Source organism: Struthio camelus, chromosome 5, assembly GCF_040807025.1.
Source record: "Struthio camelus isolate bStrCam1 chromosome 5, bStrCam1.hap1, whole genome shotgun sequence".
Classification (NCBI taxonomy): domain Eukaryota; kingdom Metazoa; phylum Chordata; class Aves; order Struthioniformes; family Struthionidae; genus Struthio; species Struthio camelus.
The window spans coordinates 48,926,863-48,944,680 of record NC_090946.1 but is presented as its reverse complement, the minus strand read 5'-3'; the positions used below and the strand labels follow the sequence as shown (position 1 = coordinate 48,944,680).

The window sequence follows — 17,818 nt, the reverse complement described above, 5'->3', positions numbered from 1 at the left end:
ACACGAATAAGTGTTCTCTTATCCCTGAGAATGCTAGAAGCAAAATGTTATAGAGTTCCTAGGTGTCCCTTTAATATATTGACAGGATTTAGTAACTGGTCGATGTGAACGCAGAAATGTGAACACAGGCATCTGTAGGTTTTCTCTTGTTTGGATCTTTTTGGATTGGTCTGGGAGGGAGCATGTTTTGCCCCTTACACATTGAAGGAGCATGCCATATGGTCCAGGGTAGTTCATGTACACAACTGTGAACCAGTAGAGGAAAGGCAAACTCCCAACCCCCCTACTGTTGTTTCAGAAAGGAACAGACAGGAGGAAGTAGGAGTGAGAACAGATTTCTGGATAGGATGGTAGGCAGTGGGGTGAATTCTTAGCGCTTCCCACCAGAAGTTTATTCTACTAGCCATTGGCTTTTAACTGTGTAACTGCTGTGTGTGAAGCTGGAACATAAGGATCGAGAGTAAAGGCATAAAGAGACTTATAGCACTAATTTCAAATCAGAATGATGACTATTTATTTCATATTCTGAGCTACAGCTGTGATGCTTTCAGCCTCTAGTTATATGAAGTTAGTCACAGATTGTTGAGTTTTTTATTTTTATAACTGAATATAAGCATTGATGGATATATCTGAAAAATACTATTCCAGAAGTATTGTAACTGAGACTTCTTTAGCATCCACATCTGATGGTGGAAGTGTGTGCATAATAGTCATGTCTATATTGATTAAAATCTGTTAAATGCAAGAGTTTTTCTTAGTTATTGGGCCTTTTAAAGCAAAGGGGTGATGTCCAACTTTCCAATACTATATAGGAGGAACAAATGGATTTTTATGTTGGACACACTGACACTTTCTTGGCCAGCAGTTTCAAACTGATTTAAACAGGAGTTTAATGTACCTGTAATTAATATTAGAGCAGAAAAAAAATTGTAAATCATTTAGAATTGAAAACAGCGTATGCACTAGAGAATAACTTGAAATTTTTCCCTTGGATTAAAGCTGAATTTTTTGTATAAATGCCAAAAGTCGGGATAGTTTAGGTGAATTGTGTAACTCTATGTTTCTAAGGGATTCTGAGGGTAGTTGTGGGCTGCCACTGAAAGAGGTACCTTTTGGGTACCAGTTACCCAAACCAGTTTGTTTGAGTTCACCTGCACTGCCTTTTCCTTTAGATCTAAGAGGCATGTGACTGCATGTGATTTGGGTCACTAATCTGGCAAAAAGATCTTTTGGGGTTGTTGAGTTTTCCATTATTTTAGGTTGCACAATCAACTCACTTCACAGTTGCATGATCATTCAAGCTAAAACGAAAGAAGCAGCAGAATTGTAGTATTGCCCCGAGGACAGGGCAGAAGAAAAGTGTTGGTATTCAGGCTGGACTTAGGTGAGTAGGTTTAGCTGCCGTTCCATTATCAAACTACAAAATCAAATGCTTTTGCTGCAGAACTGCAAAGGCTGAATCAGTGGTAGAGCTCCATGTATGTGGCTGTATAGATAACTTCTATGAATAAAACCTTGCAATTAGTTAGCAGTTCACAGAATTAGTGTGTATTTCTTTGCATTCTCAACAAATATTGAAGAGCCTTCTACAAATCATGGTCCTTATTAAAGGGTGAATATCTACAAAACTTAGTTTCAATTTGTTTTTCTTTTAAAGAGATGAATTTTTTTTATTTCCTCTACCTTATGTACTTGGCATAAAAATGCAGGAACACAAACCAAAAAAGTCGTAACAAACAAGGGTGTCAATACTTCTCCAATTTGAAAAATGTGTTGTATCAATGAATTAACTGAAAGAATCTCCATTATATGCTGTATGAACATTTAAATCTTCAGCAAGATGGTGCATATGTCTCTCCATTGAAAATACTAATTTTGATAACTGTTAATCCCCTTAACCTAACCTGCATGTAGCGTTTGTTTTTGCTCGTAATTGGTTCTCATATTGTGATGTAGCTTTCAGTTGCATTTCTCGAAAATGTTGGTTTCTCTGCATCTCTGCTTTCTCTACGTTGTGGGATAAACTTCTTGCTGTGTTCAGAATTTCCATTTTCTCTATCACATTTATTCCCCTGCTGCTTCTGGAATCAACGGGGCTTTTCCTTTGTGTACTCAGTCCTTACATAAAGGAAAATCAGTCTTTGAAAAGTGTTCGTCTTTCCACATCCAGAACTTGTGTTGAGGGACTATATATGTATCTTCAGAATCACTGAGTAATTACAAGACAGCCTTGTGACCAAAATCAGTCATTTACTGATTAAGGTCGGATAATTGTGTTGGATTGGAGAGAGCTTTTCTTCTGGATTTTGACTCAGATCAGCTTCGCAGTATTGATCTCTACAGAGTTGCAGAAGTGGTGGAGAAAGTGCAGGGCAAGAGTGGATGAGCAGGAAAGGGGAAGGATGGAGAGCTCTTCTGGCAACAGTGCCAGATCATGTTATCTTAATGCGCTTGTGATAACAATAATGTTAGTGCAGGCATGAGAGTGAACTTTTGAACCTGCTAGGTGAAGGTAGTGCAGAGCTATCAGTAAAGTTTTGTATTCTCTCTCCAGTATCCACAGAAGGGCCGTCTGAACTCGGGGGGGGGGGGGGGGGGGCAATTACAGGAAAAACATCAATAAATCTGACTACTGTGAATTTTTATCTGTCTCCGAATGCTTCTTACATCCTTTCCTTCCTTCCATCATGACGCCTAGCAGTTTTCCTCCTGTGTGATTTCAAAACAATATTAATGTGACACAGCCCTAGATAGTAATAGGACATCTTGCTTTTGCTACATGTATAGGGAAAGGACTTAATCCATAAACAGCTATACATTAAAAATTTCAATATTTCACTGTTTGGTTTGGGGGATTTTTTTTTAACTGATTTTGATTTTATATTTATTTTTCAAGGCAGACTCTGGATCAATGCATTTTGTGTATGCAGAAAAGAATTAGTATATTGTAAAAAGCAATGACATAAAAACTACATGCTCAGCAATGATACTCTGTCTCAGCTTGTCCTATACAGTAAAACCAAATACTTTGTGTTGCATACATTGAAGAAGGGTACCCAGTTCTTCTCAATCTGTGTCTGTCTGTTTCTCTTTGGGGAAAAGAAGATACTGTTTCCTCCCTCTTATACTTTTCCTCCTTTTTCTGGTTTACTTGGTAGGGAAGAATTTATGCAGGCAGTATTCTCTCTCACACATACGCCCCAGATCTCCTTGTGTCACCCAACTATTGAAGCATCTGTTTCTTCATTTTTGTTACTTGAGTTCTGGCATTCTTAGCTCCCTTTTGTCCCCTCAAATAACTCTTGGGCAATTTTTCTTTTTTGAACTTCCTAAAGAAACTACTGTGTCAGCTGTTTTTCTTTAAACATCAGCTTTTTATTTGGAATAGTCAGTACCACTTTTTACTCAGTCTTTTTGTGAAAATGTCTCAAAGGACTGCACTGAGTACTGGTCACAATTCCCAGTCAAACATGTGGATGCTGGAGTCAAGAAGAAAACAAGTATGAGCTACTTCAGTTGTAAGATGGTTACAGTTGCAGGATGACAGTTCTGGAATCCTTAAATACAAGAAGGCCATCATTTTTGTGTTGATTTTTCTTTTCAGGCACTAAGTTTAAGTAATAATAATTAAAAAAAAATCTTTAATAACACTAGGAGGAATGGATTAAAATTACAGCCAAATGAATTCTGTCTAGGAGTTGTTGCAAGACTATGAAAGAGTCCTTCTTCCCTTGAAACACAAGGAATTCTGATGTTTGAGCAACCAAATTCAAGAAGCAGACCCCTCAAAAACAGTATTATACATCCACTATGAAACTCTGATATTTGATGAATGTGCTGCTAGTCTTGGATTGTGAACAAAGTCAGAGAATTCTGTCAGATGTACTTTTATGATGCAGAAAGTATTTTAGGGTTTAATTCCAAAACACTGGAAATCTTGGCTCAAATTAGAGATTATTTGTTAGCATCACTAGAGGAGTTACTTGTAATGTGGGATTGCTGTTTTCATTTTGCTTTTCAGGATGCTTAATAAAATACTGATTGCTTTTCTTTAGATAGTAGAGCAGTTAATGACTTTTTCTGGTTTCTTGGGATTATTCAGACAGTCCCACTGTAGATAAAAGTACTCAATATCAGCTAATATTTATAATAAAGGAAAATTATTTGTAGTTTTTACTCTTTTAATATTCTACCTGTGCTTGACATCCTTGAATGGGAATAGAGAAGGTCCATCTCTTTCTAGAATAAGGGCAAAAGTCCACAATGGAAAACGTGGGTACAAGTGAAGCTGAGGATGGACTTGTTTCTTGAGTTTGCTTTTCACCGTCTACATATGTTTACTTACGTTTATTGAATACATAATTTCTTCTTCTGCCTCCTTAAGCAAGAGTCTTGAAGAAACTTAAACTAAAATTATAATATGCAGTCAGGATTCACCTCCTTTTAGTCCTGCTAAATATATCAGTGCAAGAACACAAATGTTCATGGAATGACTTAATATATATCCTATTCCACTGACTTAGTAAGGTTTTTCAGTTTTATGTTTTATGTCCTACTTTATTATGCTATACTTTGTTTAACAGAAATGGTAAATAATTGTACTTAAACAATTTTAAGGATGGATTGTAATCTATATTGCCTAGTAAAACTGTGCAACTTAAATGTCAGAGCTGCACAAAGATTCTGCATAAATGTTCCAACACACTATTTTTGTCTCTTAGATTGACTGAATCTTTAAGACCTTTCTCTTCCTCCTTGGACTGTGGGTCTGAAAATTGTTTTGCGCTTGCCTTGTATCATGTTGCACCCACTTCTTTGATACCTTAGTTGTGTATGTGTGTATATGTATCCGCTATATGTGTGTGTGTGTATACATACATACATATATATATATATATATTTTTATATATATTATATATATATATATATATATAGTGTAGTTTCGCTGCTCTGTCTCCAGCATCCTTTTCAGAACTTCCTTCTTCTGGTGAAGTTCCTCCCCAGAACCTTAACTTCTAATGATACTAATGGTTTTAAAAAGTCCAAAGAGGAAGCAACAAGATGTAATCATAACAGCAAATAATCTCATGATCTCAGTGTTGTAACTTTTTATTTACGTCTTTGTTGTTGCCAAAACAAAGGAAAACCAACTTGTGGATCCCTTTTTCAGTTGCTCAGTAGACTTTAAGAGATTTAGTGATTGCTGTAGGAGTGCTCATGGCTGATTCTTATTTATGGAGTGTGACTGTATTCTTGTTTTGACATGTTATATGTTTTCAGGAGGACAATGCATGTACATTTGGGTTTTTTGCTTTTTATTTTTTCTCGGGGGTGTGTGCAGTTGATTACAAGCTTCTAAACTTTCTTCTGGATAAGGAGCAAGTAACAGAACTTAAAAAATCTTCCCTTTAAACTGAGAGGCCTTTCCGTGTGCTGTTTTGCCATGTGTTATGTTCACGCATGAACTGTGTATTCATTACGCACTGCTTGTTGTAGAAACTTGGGGACAGTGATCCTTAGCAGTAGAAAATGCAGTTATACAAGGATTAGTTAGACTTCTTTTTGATGCTTTACCAGTGTTCCTCTGGTCTCTGACCTTAGGACTTCTGAATCACTTATTTCTGTGCTTGAAACTGCTGGCAAGGATACTAATTATTACTGAGATTATTAAGCATGGATCTCACAGTTATCTATTGGCTACATAAGTTACATTGTTCATGCTGAAATAGTGGAAATGTGAAGGGCATACCATTAAAACATTTTGAATAATCTTGTTTAGCTTTTGTTTCTTCTTCTTTGATGGATTATTGTCATAGAAGTCTTTGCGTTTTTTTTCCACTTGTCTATCTCATTTTTTTCTCTCTCCCGGAGAGGTAGTTGTTAAAAGTGCAAAAAGACTGATTCAAACTGCCAAGTGTGGCCCTGCTTAGCAATAGAAAGGTGGCTTCCTTCAGTCACAGATCATAGATCTTTGAAATAGATCTGTAATTCAAAAGCTACCTCTCTTGAAGCTGGTTCATATTTTCTTTTTAGTCTAATTTTGGTGCTATTTGTTAAACATTTTGGCAGTTTGACTTGTAGTTTTTATGTTTTGTTAGTGTGCACATTTATGATGGTGCCTGTGTTTGTTTGAAACGTCCTTTTGGGTGCTTGTCAGCTTCTTGTTCTTAAGCTAAAACAGCAATTTAGCATTAGTGATTTTCTTGGAACATAAATTTTATTCCAGGATCATTTTCTTGTGGGCAGATTAAACCTCTTGAAAAGCCTGTTTATTTCAAATGTTGAGACAAGCTTTAGATGTAACAATATTGACAAATGATCTAGAGTTTTAATTCAGCATAGTTTTTTAACAGGTTTTCACACCCAACTTTCATAAGCCATCTCAAAGCTCAGACAGACACTTAAAGGAAGATTATTTTTATATGTGTGGATTTGCTTGGCTTGGTTTGAGGTTCTTTTCTGTGCAGGCTGAATGGGAAATGGATGCTAGGAATGATCTAGACTTTTTGTCTTAAGTGGCCAGATTTGAATTTGGTATATGGCTGCTTCAGTTCTTTGGTTGACTGCATAATATCAACTGTTGCTTGAGGTGAGTAAACTCAGAGGGACTGGTGCTTCCCAAAGTGTAGGGCCAAAAGATTAAGAGTATATAGCAGCTCCTCAGCTAAACACTATATACTGTGTATCACCATAAATTTAGGACTTTACTGAAGTAAGTTTGTTTACAGATGATCCCTGCCTCAAAGAATCTGCAGTCCAGGATAAGCTGAAAGAAATTCAGACATAATAAGGTCTGAGTTCTCCAGTGTGTTAGAGAAAGTATAGCAGGCTCTAGTTTCTTTGTCTCTTATTTTTGCAGAATAGGCTCTTACATGTATTAAGAGGAGAATAATAAAATAGCTTCTTGGGTGTTTGTGAAGCACCATTCCTAAATGCAAGGAGCAGTATGATAAAGAAGTACATAGATGCTTGTTTGAAAATAGCAGATTCGCACTACGTGCAGCCTATCATACTGTCTTAGTGTAGTTAAAATCGTTCATAAGAAATCTTACTATGGCGTTATTTTTATGTATTCGTTGCTTTCATCTCAACTTACTGGTCAAGAACTTAGTACAAAGTGACTTGATTAATGCGGTCGAGAGTCCTGCCATCCTTAATCTTCATGACTAGATGACTAATATCTTTGACTGTGAGGATGATCTAATTGAACTCACCTACTTGGATGAAGCTCTGGGACTGTGCGAGCGTGTAAGAGCGTATGAAAATGGCCCTGGGAGAGCAGAAAATTTTGACTTGTTCAGTTACAACTATTAATGGAAAAATTTTACTTAGATTATTTACCGTAAACTATAGTAATCATTGCTATTTGAAGGAGAAGAAAATGCATAGCCGAATCTGTAAACCTTACTTTAAAAAAAAAAAAATCTATTTCCTTTTATACTGGATGGATGTTGTCTGAAGACATGTATAAGAAGTGTCAGGTTGTCTTCGTTTCAGTGGTATCTGCCTTAGGCTACAAGCTTGTGCTTGTCCTAAGTTTGCTGAATTGCTTGAGAAAATTAAAAGCTTGTCTTTCATGGTTTCCTAAGACTTTGCTCTGCTTTTGCAAGGATGGAGAGAAATGGAAACTTTTCTTATTTAACAAATTAACTCCTTCTCTTGTTTTCCTTCTGTGGGCTTTTTAATATGCTTTCATGGTAAGCAAGTCGCAAGTAAAAACATGGACTCAGTATCTGGTATCTCAATTTTTACTTGATAAAAAAACAAGTAAGGATTCCACAGAATTTGAGGAGACATAGACAGGTCTGTGCTGTAACTGGAGTAAAGACATTCCCCTGGATCTTCAGAAAATCTGCGATACCAAGGAGAAAGCAACTAAAGGAGGGTAGAGAGAGGAGAGGTAGGAACCAGGATGAGGAGAGAGTGGACATTTCTGGAATTCATGAACATGAGCTTGTAAAAACAAGGCAAATTTAGGGTTTTCTGAAAGAAGGCAGTTAGGCTGGGGGTGGGGGGGACACACCTATGATTAACAGGATCTGACCGCTTAAATTCTGTTATCCCATCTGGCTAAAATTGGATGGAATTTAATCCAAGATTCCCTGGTACCAACACCCCTCTGTTGAGCAAACAACTGTAGAAGTCATTAAAAAGCATCTTTCATGTCCCGCTCATCTTACTAGCTCAACTAGCTACAATTATTAAACATCTAACATGTTATTTAACCCTGCTGGGGAGTAAGCAGGGTTTAAAACATTACTCATAGAAATGTCATGTATCTACTTTGTATATAACTTTCATGGATTTCAAACAATTTCTTGTCAACATCTCTGTTCTTTATGTGCTCTTGTGCTTTGCAAAAGCTCTTGTGGAGGTAGCCATTCTTCCTTGCAGTGTCACTTAATTTTTGCACTGTCATAAATCTTAAGTTTTCTGTATTTGTCTCTTCCCCGCTCCTGAGGTTGGGTCCAAGAGAGCACTTTATAACAGCAAGGTACTATTTGGACAGTTTGCAGTTTTGTTCATTTGTGTCTCATTTTTCAATTGGACTTGCAGATATAGTATCGAACATCTTTATTTTTTCAAGTCAGAGTGCCTCTCCTGCTAAATAATCATTGTATTACAGATCAAGTGTTTTTGGTTCCTTCAGAATATCAGCTATCTCCTTGGGCAATAAGGTTCCCCACGTAGCCTTTCCCTTCTGTCATTTTGGGTTCAGTCCACTTTGCTTTCTGTTTTTTGTTTTTGCTTTTCTTGAAGCAGCAATGTCCAATTCAGTTTTTTGGTAAAGGCAAAAGTATGATGGGAACTCAGCTCTTCATTTGTAAATCAGTGTGGGCACCAGCACCTTAAATACAGAATCAATTGTCTAATTCAGTAGTTGTCACTAGTTCCTTCTAGAAATCCATATCTTCTGCTAAGCTCCTCACAAAACTGTATTTCCTCAGCATGATGGCCAGGCATGGTTGCAGTACCGCCTGTCCTTACTGTGAAGGTTACACTTTGCCTGTCTTTTAAGGGAGAAAAATCTACAAGGTTTTGCCATCTACCAGCAGTTGTCCAACACCTTGCAGTGTATTCTGATTTGTTGGTATAATTTTGAGAGGAAAAAACAGTCCAAAGAGAGAAAAGTCATACCAGGCAAAGCCTTACATAGCAGTTGTTGTTATGGCAAAAAGAGAATTACGTACAGTGTTTTCCTGTTCATAAGCACAAACGGGATATGCTCTCTGTCTTTTCTTGGTGTAAGTTATGTCTTCATTAATATTCTACTAGGGCTGTATTTGCATTTCCTTTTATTGTAGATGAGACATTAACATTATAGACTGACTGTCATCAGTATGAAAACTTTTGGTTACAACAGACTATATCTCATCAGCAAGATACAGATATGTTCAAGTGGCACTAGTAAAATTACCTGTTTTTTTCCTGAATTGAGTAAATACTCAACCAATTTTATCTGCAAGTAAGATAGATTTTACCTCAGTGGTTTGGTGTTACCTTTTGGTGTACTAGGCATGCACATAGTCATTATTCAAGGTGTTTGGATAATAAGAACCATAAAAAGCCAAAGAGTGGTTCTTGTATGCTCTTTGGGAGAGGCTACAAACACTCAAGCACGCTGCACCAGAAATTGGAGGAGTTAAAGTATGCGTGTAAAGTACCAATCAAAATGAGGAGCCTTGATCCATGACAAGTTCATTTTGAGACATTTGCCTGGAGCACTGTAACTTGCATGCTAGCAAAGATGGTATATTTTCATAGCAAAATGCCTCAAGATGTTTCAGAATGCAAAATGCTTTGTTTTTTTTTTTTTCTTAGTTTTGCCAGAATGGTGTTAGCACTATAGCAGTAGTGTTTATCTAGTAGTTATGTACAATGGCAAGATTTCACTAAAGTATCGTAATATTTTCTCATACATTAACCCATTTTAGTTATATTTGTAAAGCTGTATTTTATTGCAATTTGTGTGCATACTTTGCTTTGGAATACATCATTAAATTTATATTAAATATTTTTACTTAAGTTAGGAGAATCAACTTCTTGTACAGCTTCATTTATACTTCCACTTGGTGATCCAAGCTTTTCAATGGTGATTCTGGTAGTTTTATAGTACTGAAAAACAACTTGAAATTGCCATTAACAACTATCTTTACAAAGATTTTTGTAAGGTGATTTTTTTTCTTCAATCCTTCATTAAAATAGAAATGTGCAAGGTGCAATATAAATAAAATAATGCCACTACTCAATGTTTATCTAGGAAAGGGCAGAGCTGCATACTGTTAAATCTAGGTATGAATAAATGGAATGGAAGAAGATAGCTGCCTTGTCTTTTCTCCATCAACGTGTCTTCCCTTTTTCTCTGGAAAAAATATTTGGTAGAAGATTCTTAACCATCCCTCCTTTTTGGATCATTAATAGAAGAAAGGATAAATGTAGTAATAATGCTTTGGTATCCTGAAGTGGTTTGATACTATGAGTAAGAAACACCCCAACTTACCAAAGCAGTTTTTAAAAGTAAAGCTATAATGATGAATTGGTAATATGGAAGAGTAGGGGAACGGGGAGGAAGAATTCTTCGTTAGTTGCTAAGCTGAAGAATATCTGCCTAGCGAGGGCAGAGGAACGCTTTTTGTGTTTGAGCAACGGCTGGTTCATTCAGGTCAGAAGTCCAGTTTGGGCCCAATAACATTACAGCAATATAAACATGTAGTTTTCAGAGGGACGGGAAAGCTTTTAAAACCTGTCCTCAGATTTTAATGATTGATGTTTTTAACTTTAACAGTTGAAATGTTAAAAGTTGAGAACAGGCAAATACTTGTAACGTTTCTACCTTTGCTGCCTGCTTATGGTTTGTAGCTCTTCGTTTCTGCTCACTGATACTTTTATAGGCCCCCCATCCCATCTTCTGATGTAAAATATTAGCAAAACAAGATGATTTTTCTAGTCAGATAGTGCAGTTAAAGTATTCAAGCTCTGACTTGCATGTTGCTGCTATGCTATCTTAAAATGAATTTATTTCAAGTTTAGTAGGCATAAAGTTCAGATGTTGGTCTACTTTCTAGTAGCTCTTAAAACAACTATTAAGGGAAAATTACACTTTGGAGAACTTTATATATAAATGTATACTTCATTCATAACTTTTGTAACTTACTGTAATCACATGAATAAAACTCTCTCATCTCCTCATCTGAAGCATCCAACTGTTGCGGGAAGAAGTTCTGTTTTCTTAATTATTATGAATTCATCTCAGAGTCTAGGGTGCTGGTTGCCTGCTTTCAATGGTGTTTGGCATATGTTCTTAGGAAGCAGCATGCTGCTGTGGACAGAATCCTGTTTTGCTTTTCCTGTAAACCTTGCTCTGCCTCTTCGATTTCCTGTGACCACAACTAAAATCAGTGTCTCTCAGAAAATGTTGCATGTGATAAAATAGGTTTGGGACAGCTGTCGCAACGTACTGTTTATGCCGCATTTCACGCGTTTGGGGTAGCTCTTGTAAAAGGTTTCATAAAAGCAGGGCTCAACAGATTTCCGGGTTTGTTTGGTTTTCTTTTGTTTAGCTGCTCTATCAGCAATAATTAGACCTGCAAGAGTAGTTAAAAATGTCAGGTTGCAGATTTTTAAAAATAGTATGGGGATTGTGCTGAAAAATGCCTTGTCTGCACTCTGAGCTGTGCTGGCATCTTAACGGTTTATTCCCAGCATTCACAAACGTAGACAGCGCTCTAGCACTTACAAAGATAGACATGTATGTGGTTTCAATAGCATCAGTACTGTGAAAGGCAGATTCCCTGTTTTGCTTGCAGAGGATGCAGGAAATTGATTTGCAGCTAGTCACAAAGCAGCAGCAGGACTTAGTGCTATCAATTTGTATTTTTTCTGAAAATAGCTGTTATGACCAATTGTGAGTCCCTATACACTTTAAAAGCATGCAACTTGTTTTAAACAGTCTTTTTATAGTTGTTGATATTGTTATGCAACTACAGTAAAGAATTTGTCTAGTTAATTCACAGGGTAGCGGCCTGGAAAAATTTCTCTTTCATTTTGCTGTAAAAGACTATACATTAAACATTACAGACTTATGTGTTGGAGACTTTTATTCTGGCTCTTACACTAATACAGTGGTTTTGACAATATTTTTAAAAATTTTTGACAACATAAGTGTTTGAAATAGTTTAAAGAATAGAAAATCTAGAAGCAAAATGCAAGGTTGTTAACTGGACAAAACTAGACTCCTCGCTATAGGGAAGGGGGGAAAAAACCCCAACACTGACAGACAGCTTCCAGAATATGGAAGTAGCTAAGGTATTGAGGTATTGTATGTATCTTCTGTCTTTACATCTCCTTAGCTTTTCCTGAAAAGAAAACTGATCTGGAGTGTAAACTTCCATTATTAGGAAAGCAAACAAAAACCTCTAGTGTTCAGTGTTTTTCATTTACATGTAGTAATTAAGAATGATGCTAAATGTGAAGATGTGTTTTTCTGTGACTGTTCTTAAAGAGGGTGCGTAGTCTAAGTGAACTTCTGTAGCTGTCCCTAAACACAGTGAGATTATAGTTAAGTATCATCCTTAGTAACCTCAGGAGTAGTTCTGTTGGTAAACAAAAGAAAGCTATAATATTCAGGTTTGTAACCTAATCTGTAGAATGGTTAACCTTTAAGCTAAATTTGTGTTTGGCCTGAAAGAAGAATAGTAGGAATATGGTGTAGGTTTAACCAGTTAGTGCCCCTTCTTCCTTACGGACTCACAGGAAAGTTCTGGTGTCCTCAGTTTATCAGAAGAGGCAGTTGCTCTTCACCTAAGAGAAATAAGAGACTTCCCGTGTCCAAGTGTGCAGTTATAATCTGAACTTTTCTGAGCGAGATACAATGATAGACATTAATGAATGATTACCGAATATTATTTCAGTAATATTATTAAGCATCAAAAATTTAACTTTTGTTTTCAGATATTAGAATTGAGAGATGCATACAATGAATGACTGCGTTGTTCATGATTATATTTGTCTACTGTTGGGGAAACGTTAGTAAAAAATACCATACAAAATGATCAGCCGCGTTTACTAAGCTGTCATTTTAGCTACCAGGTTGAGGTGAGGGAAGGTTTTTGTTTGTTTTTGGGGGGATTGTTCTTTTTCCTGAGGGGGAAAAAGGAACATAGTCTATGTTTTTTAAAAAAAAAAAACAAAAAATGAACCAAAATAAATCCCAAAACACCTTTATTTCAGTTGCCTATAGGCTAAAATGGATTTTGTCTTTTTGATTTCCCATTTTGCACAGCTTTATGTATCTGAGCTTTAGATGCTTGCACCAAATATTTGTGTGTGTGTGTATATATGCGTGTGTGTGTGCATATATATATATATATATATGTATGTATGTATGTAAAAAATAACATGAAGCAAAAAAGCTTACCAAGAACTTCTGTTATTTTGGGACATTTTGGGGGGGGGGGGAGGGGAATTCTTTTTAAAATACAGTGGTTTGGTAAATGGGATACCACAAATAATTTTGTACAAAAGGAATAATTTGGTATAATACCTTTCTTTAAAACTTCCAGTCCTGTCTTAAATTTTATGTAACTAATGCTAATTGGCATAATTTTTCAAATCTAAGATTAGAATTATGTTGCAAAAGATAGCCTGAGGCTTTATTTCTTCCAAAGTGTTGGAATACTCATTCATGGGCCTCATAAAAACCAGACTTAGAATGCAGGATCATATAACGACTTTGGTAAACCACGTGGTTTTCCAGCTGATGTAGCAGCATATTCATAACCAAAACTGCTTTATTAAATTAAGATAAAAGGAGAGAGAAGATCATGAAAATCTCTTTTTCTGAGACTCTCTGAAAAAGGAATTTGGACTACTGCTTTTAAATAATGAAGTGATAACCATTTTTTTATTTCATAAAAATGCTAAAACATGGAGAAAAAAGTTAGTAAATTGTAAGATTCAAGGAACTTTCCATACAGTGCCAAAACAGGAGAGAATCGGCTAGTAAACACTGAAATATTTCCGTAACTGGCTGTGTTGTCCTGCCAGTCGAGATCTTTGGAACACCCCAGCACAAGCGCTCTCTGGCTTACCGTTCCACAGGGCAGGTTTGGTACGTGGAGGGAGGGAAGCAGGGTTTCGGGCTAGAAACCTGTTCTTGTTTAGATTTCAGTGGGAGAAGGCTTGACCTCTTTTTGGTTTCTTGTTTCCTTTTCTGCGCAATTTCATGGTGGCTGACTTGCTTCATGATTAGCCTAAAATAAATCAGGAGTTGATTCTTACTCTCTTTCCCCACTCACCCCTGCCCCCCATTGCCCCAGCTCTTTGCAGCTAGATCACTGACTTCAAAATTTTTAGAAGAATGTATATTTTGACTCCGAGGAACTGTGTTATGTGAGTGAATATGAATGCTGTGAAGGAGTTGCATCTAAGCTCCAAGGAGGAGCAGATGTTTCTGAAGAAGACCTAACGAGGGAATTAGAGAGGAAGTTTCTAGAGAATTGTCTTTGGCTGGTTTTTTCTAAGTGACTGAAAGCCCTCAACCTCCACTGTGTTAGCTATTGTGATCGTGGTTTTGTCAACAAGATCGGATGCTTAGCTGCTTTGCATTTATGGAAAACTAACTTTTGCTTTTGTATCTCTTCCAGTAATAGTTATGCACGAGTGCGAGCTGTGGTGATGACCCGGGATGACTCAAGTGGTGGATGGTTACCGCTTGGAGGGGGTGGACTAAGCTGTGTCACAGTCTTCAAAGTCATTCACCAGGAAGAGAATAGCTGTGCTGATTTTCTTATCCATGGAGAACGACTCAGGGATAAAACGGTAATGAATTGCATCCAGTGTTTTATTAAAACTACATACAACCTAAGAACAGATACTTCCATGTTGTTGTTCATAGATTAGAAAGCAAATTTACAGTCTCAGTCTAATGCTGCTGCTGAGCTTTTATGTATCTTAATAGTCATACATCTAAAGAGCCAAGTGTTTCGTATAGGTAATACCGTGCATTTCAAGAATTACGCATGTTGATCTTTTCAAAGCTGTAAGACATAATTTTTCATTACTAGTTTTCATCCCTTTGGGAAAACATTTTGCTATTTATTTTCTAATGGAGGGTCAAAGTAAAAGCTCTTTGCTGGCCTGTTTATATGTTTATAATGTGTTTAATATCAGCATTGTCAGCATTTGGAAAATAAGATAACTTGTTAAAATCTGAAAGAATTCCTCAGTAATGATTCAGTCAGTTTTGGAATTTGGTTATGAAGGTAGCCATTTTACATGAAAGTGACTTTTAATGTTGGAAGAAAGCATGAAGTTGACAGGTTCAAGAATTCTTCTGGTTTGATTAATGTGAAGAAGGTGTTCATGTGTCACCTATATTAACATGAAGTATCTGCAATATATGTACCCTGAAAAGTTAAAGTTAATCATGAAAGTTAACCTTACAACACGAAAACTGTGATGTAGAGTCTTGGCTGCTTCTGCATGCAGACCTGTGGAAGACAAGTTTGGCTTACTGGGGCATGATCAGCTGGTTACTTGTATGCCAAGTAGACTTCTGAAGGGGGTTGTCTTACTGTGTCAGCAAAGAAACGGAGAAAGCACAAAATCTCCATCCTAATGACTTTTGCCGAGGACTTGTTCTTTCCTGCCAATAATGTACAACTTCTGTGTAAGCTTAAAAGGTAGAATTGCTTCTTATACTGTACTGCTAATTCTTTTTCAAGCATACCAACTTCTCCCCTGAGGCAGGACTGCTGAGTTTTCTGCCTTGACTGTGACTGTTGTAGGAAGAAAGCATATAAATAGAAATTCTGCTGATTCAGTTATTTCAGCGAGGCGTAATGCCATTAGCAGAGTACCCAGTGTTCCTGCACAGCTAGATGCACCTGCAGCTCTTTCCTCCCTTTGCAGTAGTTCCCTTTAGAACTTTTTAGCCTTTTTGCTGATATTTTTGAGGCACTAAATTGTATTTAGAGATACTTGACAATTTCCTCTAATTCTTAATACTTTCAACTTTCGCAGCTTGGCTTCAGAATCTAAGGCAAATGAAAAGCTCAGGATAGAAGGCTGATTTAATGTTTCCCCAGAATGCATGTGAAAGTGTTGTTTGTAACCGTCAGTGTTCTGACCTATTTGTGTCCTTTCTCCTGATCCCTCTGGACAGGGCATTGTTTGGTTTCCACTTCTGGTAGAAAACTAAATTCCTCTGCTCTTCTTCCTGTCCAAAATTCATATCATATTAGTAAGAATATATTTTCCAAACCTTTATAATCCTGAACAGTTTGGGGTTTTTTTATTTGGTTGGTTTTTGTCCTTTTGTTTGTTTTTTTTCCCCAGCTGTTGACCTGCTAATCTGTCAGGGCAGATTTTGATCTTACTACAGTTCTGACTTCAAACAGCAACTTCCTAGAAGTCAAAGGCAGAAGATAAAGGATAGGAAGAAGGGCAAGCAAGAAGAACATTTTTCCAGTGTGTATGGAATGAAGTTCAGGAAACCAACAAACAAATGCAGAGTAAGGCTGGGAGAGCCTTAATACGTAGAGCCAGTGATGCTGGCAGAGTAAAACGGTAAAAGGAAGCACTATACGCGTGTATTTCCTCAGACTTCAAATAAAGTCTTTCTAATCAAAAGCCAATGAATTAACAATGAAGTTGCACAGGGTAATTTAAGACTTTTTAAGACTTAATATATGCCTATTGGCATAAAAGAAACAAGATCCTACTCAAGGGTATGTGAGGACATCCTGAGGTCATGATACTCTTTCAGAAGGACAGTAGCAGAGACTGGGAAGAGAAGTGCTGTTAGATAAGGATCAGGTCACTGGTCCTAAAATTGTTTTGGTCTTTATGCTTGCTATATAGATAATATTTTACATTTGTTTTAAGGATGTTTTTGTGGATTCCCTAATCAAATATAATTTTTAACACCTCTGGTTTTTTTAGTCCACATTTATTCACTGGTAATATTTATTATTTTTTTAGTCCAAATAGAATTGACAGTTGACTATTATATTTCTCTGGTAGGTGGGAAAAACAAAAAGATGAAATGTCATTGTTTGTTCCAACCAAAAGAATAGAGAAGGTTCTGTTCCCTAAAAGGCAACCCTCAAAGAGGATGTTTGAAGACTACTTCCATGGCATAAAATGCTTTTTAAAAACAATAATAATGATTTTTTAAAAAAAAAAAAAAGGAAGTCATTACAGGTTCACCTTGTGTTCACTATTGAGTAGGGACAAAATGTCTAGATCATCTGCTAATTCTGAGTAAAAGTTATATTAATCTACAGTTTCCATATTCAAAAAACACTCGAATCTAGTTTTAGAAGGAGCCCCTGTGTGTAAAACACTATACCTGAGTGATCTGTGAAATTAGCTGTATGCTGTTTTGTTTGGTTGGTTTTCCATTGTATTTCCAAAGAGAAAGTCACAATACTGTTTTACAAAGAAGCTTCCTGAGCTATTTTTAATGTTTCAGTTACTAAGACTTTTAGCAAATGGTGTCTCCTTGGCTTCAAGAATATTTCATCTGTTTTAGTATCTTAAAGTCATTATGGCTTGGCCAGCTGGACTGCGAATTCCTTTACTCACATTTTTGCTTTGTAAAAAGATGCACGCAAATTCCAAAAATGCTTTTATGCATTAAAAAAAAGGCAATCCTAATAAATGGAGTATTTTTTTCTCTCAAGTCACATTATACACAGTTAAAATATATTTATAACTGGATTATATTTTGATTTCCCCTGTCCAGGAAGTCTTTTGTGATTGGCACAGCTCCCATTGGAGATGTAGAAACTCCGTTATCCTGGAGAAACCTACG

General features: G+C 36.6%; 1 protein-coding gene across 2 annotated transcripts in view; it reads left to right on the top strand.

The window, feature by feature from the left end:
- Window positions 1–17,818, top strand: part of SPRED1 (sprouty related EVH1 domain containing 1) — a 62,053-nt gene that overhangs the window by 19,794 nt on the left and 24,441 nt on the right. For both annotated transcript variants that reach the window (XM_009689943.2, XM_068946313.1), the window contains exon 2: window positions 14,646–14,820. In XM_009689943.2, the coding sequence (XP_009688238.1) occupies window positions 14,646–14,820 (175 nt within the window). The remainder of the gene's footprint in view (window positions 1–14,645; window positions 14,821–17,818) is intronic.